Raw genomic sequence first — 4,339 nt, 5'->3', positions numbered from 1 at the left:
TTTCTCAGCTGACCTTTGAAATATGAAAGTCCTCGTTGACAACATGAGGATGGCGTGTTGAAGCCCAGTGCTCTAGTCTGCCTCCCAGCCGTGTTCTCCGTGTTCTGTGTAGGCATGTTGCAGCACATGGATTACAAACATGTGGATGTACTGGTTCTGCCACGCAGAGACCCGTTGTGCTCCAGCTTTAGCCTGATTAGTTGCACATTCCTCGAGTGTTTTAAAGGAAACTGAAGCTTCGGTCGGTTCCTGAAAACCTGTGATTCTCAGATAAACAAGCAGCAGCAGGACTGAGAGCTTCCTGCTGCTGGAGGTTCTGCTTGTTGCAGCTCTTGGTGATGTTTTAAACTGGCTGAGTTCTGGTCTGCTGCTCCTGCTGCAGCTCACTGTGTTTATCGCTGTCTGTCGGCTCCACGTTCTCTAATCTGAAACTTCTTCTCTTCTTCTTCTGCTTCTTCCCCGAAAGCCTCCGACTCTGGAACAGACGGTGAGTCTCTGTGACATCAGTGAAGGTTTCTGTGTTTCTAGCAGCTGAAGTAGCTTCAGGGTTCGTGTTAGCGTTAGCATGCAGCAGTACAGGTGTGTTGACGGGGATGTCTGTTGCAGGAGCAGGAGCTGGAGGCCAGTAAGAAGGAGAAGCTGGCCGAGGCCCGGCTGGAGGCCGAGGTCCGGCTGTTCAAGAAGGAGAACGAGGCCCTCCGCAGGCACATGGCGGTACTGCAGGCGGAGGTGTACGGAGCCAGACTGGCTGCCAAATACCTGGACAAGGAGCTGGCCGGCAGGTAAGAGCTGAAGCTGCTGCTGCCTCCAGGTGAGGAGAACGGACAGGTTCATGTCAGATGATCTCGTGGTGTGATGCTGAGGTGGTTCAGTCCAACAAAGAAACACCAGCAGGGTCTCATGATGTTAATGAATGCAAACATGGGGAACTTTTAAAGAACCACATGAAGTAGGTGAAGAACATTCCCTCAGATAAAGAGGTTCTGGTGCTTTGAAGAACCAGAGAAGCTTCTGAAGAAGCCTTTAGGAACCTTTGTTTTTGTGACAGCAGGTTTGTGTGTCTGAGTGAGTAAACCTGTAATTATAACTCTAATGTCAGGCTCAGCCCAGAACAGTTCTGCTGTGATGGACATCATGGTTCAGGCTCTTCACAGTTTGGTTCCTTCAGAGGGAACCCTCCAGAGACCAGAGTGAACTGACAGCAGGTTCTGGTGGTTTGTGTTCAGGGTGCAGCAGATCCAGTTGCTGGGTCGGGACATGAAAGGACCGGCTCACGACAAGCTGTGGAACCAGCTGGAGGCAGAGATCCACCTCCATCGCCACAAGACGGTGATCAGAGCTTGCAGAGGTCGCAGCGACCCGAAGAAACCGCTGCCTTCTCCTGTGGGACACGTGAGCCTCAAACCTCAGCAGATCAGCTCCTCGTGTCTGTGTTTCACTGCCAAGTCTGACTGTTTCCTGTGATGCAGGACCCGGACATGCTGAAGAAAACCCAGGGAGTCGGGCCCATCAGGAAGGTGGTTCTGGTCAAAGAGGACCACGAGGGGCTGGGGATCTCCATCACAGTAAGAACCAACACTGTTCTATGAACCTGCCTCCTGGATCAGTCTGTTCTAGATGTTAGAAGATGTTTAGGGTTGGTTCCCTTCAGCAGAAACACGGATCCATCCATAGATAGACACTGACAGGAACCTTCTGGGATCAACACCAGCCTGGATGGACATTCTTTATTAAAATTCATTAAATAAAACTGTCCTGCTGGATCCATTCAGTCATTCTGATGAAACTGTTCTGACCTAAAACTACATTTCATAGCTGATGGAGTTTTATTTCTGGAGACACTGAACCTTTGAAATGGCTTCACAGGTTCTTTTGAGGGTGAAAGTAGAAAAAATACCAGGTCCAAAAATATCTGTAGAACTTAGTTTTAGGTCTCAAAGGAAATTCTGGCACAAGAATTCCTTTGTGATGAATAAAGTTCTGTCTTATTCTGATCCAGCGGTTCTGTCCTGTCAGCTGATGGCTCCAATAGTCTCGTTAATCAGGAGTGTGTGAAACATTGAATGCAGCTGAAGAATCAGTTTTTGTTTTAGACCCACAACAGTTTAAACATGTGGAAGAAGAAGTAGATCACAACGTGACCTCGATGTTCTTCAGAGTTCTGTAACTCTTCTGCACATGCTCAGTGTGACGTTTATGTTCTAAGGGCGGGAAGGAACACGGCGTTCCCATCCTGATCTCAGAGATCCATCCCAGCCAGCCAGCAGACCGCTGTGGAGGTCTGCACGTGGGAGACGCCATCCTCGCCGTCAACAGCATCAACCTGCGAGACGCCAAACACAAGGAGGCGGTGACCATCCTGTCGCAGCAGGTAAGGCTCATCTGCTCACCTGTTCCCCTGCTCACCTGCTCACCTGCCGGTTCCTTGGTTCGGCGGCGGCTCACCGTGTTCTCTGTGCAGCGAGGACAGATCGAGTTCGAGGTCGTGTACGTGGCTCCGGAGGTGGACAGCGACGACGAGAACGTGGAGTACGAAGACGACAGTGGCCACCGCTACCGGCTGTACCTGGACGAGCTGGAGGACAGCAGCACGGCGCCACCTAGCAACAGCTCGGCATCGCTGCAGAGTGAGTTCATCAGACAGCTGCTTCGTGTTCAAACACGGTTCTGTCCATGTAGAACAGGGGTGTCCAGTCCTGGTCCTCCAGGGCCACAGTCCTGCATGTTCCAGATGTTTCCTTCTTCCAACACACCTGATTCAATGATCAGGATGGTTATCAGGCTTCTGCAGAGCTGGATGATGAGCTGATCGTTGGAATCAGGTGTGTTGGAAGAAGGAAACATCTAGAACATGCAGGACTGTGGCCCTGGAGGACCAGGACTGGACCCCCCTGATGTAGAGGGCTGAGGTTCTGCTGCTGCTGGGGCGAAGGTGTTGGCTGCAGGTGTGAAGGAGGCTGAGGGGGAGGAGCCTCTGATTACAGAGGTGCTGTAGGCCCGCCCCATACTTACATTAAATGAAATGACATTTTATTTTATTTATTGTTTTTATTACATTTTACTTTATTTATGTTGTTTATTTATTTATTTGATTATATATGATTTTGCTAATTTATTTTTGATTTAATGTATTTATGTTTGAATTTATTACTTTTATTGAATTAAGTTTCTTATATTGAATACAATTTAATTTTAGTTTTATTTTTTAAATTGTATTTCTATTTTGTTGCATGATTTGATTTTTTGATTAAATTAATTTGAATTTAAATGGCTTTAATCAATTTGATTCTTATTGATTTGGGTTTTAAAAATGTAAGTAGTTTTTTTTATAATCCCATGAACACTGAATGCTGACGACGTAAACCCTCCGTTAAAAAAGACAGCTTTAGTGTTTCTAGAAGTCGTTCGACTGCTGCAGACCAGCTGGAACGTCTGCTGTCGGTTCTTGGGGTTTGAGCAGCAATGCAGCTGTGATGTGAGGTTCTTCACTGGTTCTTCTGGCCAGGATCATCTCCTCCTGCTGTGTTCTGGTGAAGTGCTAACGGACTGATGTTGTCTCCTCAGCTCTGGAGAAGATGACCCTCAGCAACGGGCCCGAGAACGGAGACGCCGGACTCTGCAGTGAGATGCCTTCAGAGGAAACTCCGTCCAAACCGCCGGAGACCGACTGTTCCTCCTAGAACCTCTACAGGACTGGAACTGAGAGTTCAGTGACAATCTGTGGGAGGAGGGAGAACGAACGCCATCTGTTCTCCCTTTTTCCTCTGTGGTCTGGTGGGTTCTGGGGTTTGGAGATGCTGGAGTCGCAGCTCGCGAGGTACACTAACCGAGCAGAGCTTCATCTTTAGTCGGACGGTCTGTCAGGAGAGACCTGCTCCACCTTCCATGTCTGTCGTTCTGTGAAACGTCGGAGATGTTCCCCCTGAGCTCTGGGTCAACTGATCCACCGGAGCTCCGGGGAGACTGACGACTTTCGTGGGATGACTTGTAGTTATTCTGGTCTCTCTAATCTTCTAATTAACAAACTCAGTCTGCCCAGTGATGGGAGGAGTTGTAGTGATTGTGTGAACGAGCTGGATCAGCTGTGAAGCAGCAACGTTCAGGCTCCTCCAGATGTTCAGTGAAGCTGAAGCTGGAAACCGGTTTGAACCTGAAGCGTCTGACATCAGAACAGCGATGAGCAAAGGAAACAGAAGCTGCTATTTTGCACACGTTCATGCTGAAGAGCGTCAAATCCTTTAAACAGCTTCTTCTCATGAGATACTGAACATCTGGAGAAAACCAACAGTCGTAGAACCAACAGTCGTAGAACCAACAGTCGTAGAACCAACAGTCGTAG

At 48.6% G+C, this 4,339-nt stretch overlaps 1 protein-coding gene across 1 annotated transcript in view; it reads left to right on the top strand.

The window, feature by feature from the left end:
• Window positions 1-3,705, top strand: part of gopc (golgi-associated PDZ and coiled-coil motif containing) — a 7,326-nt gene extending 3,621 nt beyond the window's left edge. Inside the window, exons 4-9 of the mRNA XM_008302190.1 lie at window positions 607-782; window positions 1,227-1,392; window positions 1,470-1,565; window positions 2,207-2,371; window positions 2,462-2,627; window positions 3,565-3,705. Of these exons, the coding sequence (XP_008300412.1) occupies window positions 607-782; window positions 1,227-1,392; window positions 1,470-1,565; window positions 2,207-2,371; window positions 2,462-2,627; window positions 3,565-3,680 (885 nt within the window). The 3' untranslated portion in view covers window positions 3,681-3,705. The remainder of the gene's footprint in view (window positions 1-606; window positions 783-1,226; window positions 1,393-1,469; window positions 1,566-2,206; window positions 2,372-2,461; window positions 2,628-3,564) is intronic.
• Window positions 3,706-4,339: the final 634 nt, after the last annotated feature.

Source organism: Stegastes partitus, unplaced genomic scaffold, assembly GCF_000690725.1.
Source record: "Stegastes partitus isolate 25-593 unplaced genomic scaffold, Stegastes_partitus-1.0.2 Scaffold1774, whole genome shotgun sequence".
Taxonomy (NCBI): Eukaryota; Metazoa; Chordata; class Actinopteri; family Pomacentridae; genus Stegastes; species Stegastes partitus.
The sequence above is the reverse complement of the archived record's forward strand: the minus strand, read 5'-3'. Positions and strand labels throughout refer to the sequence as shown.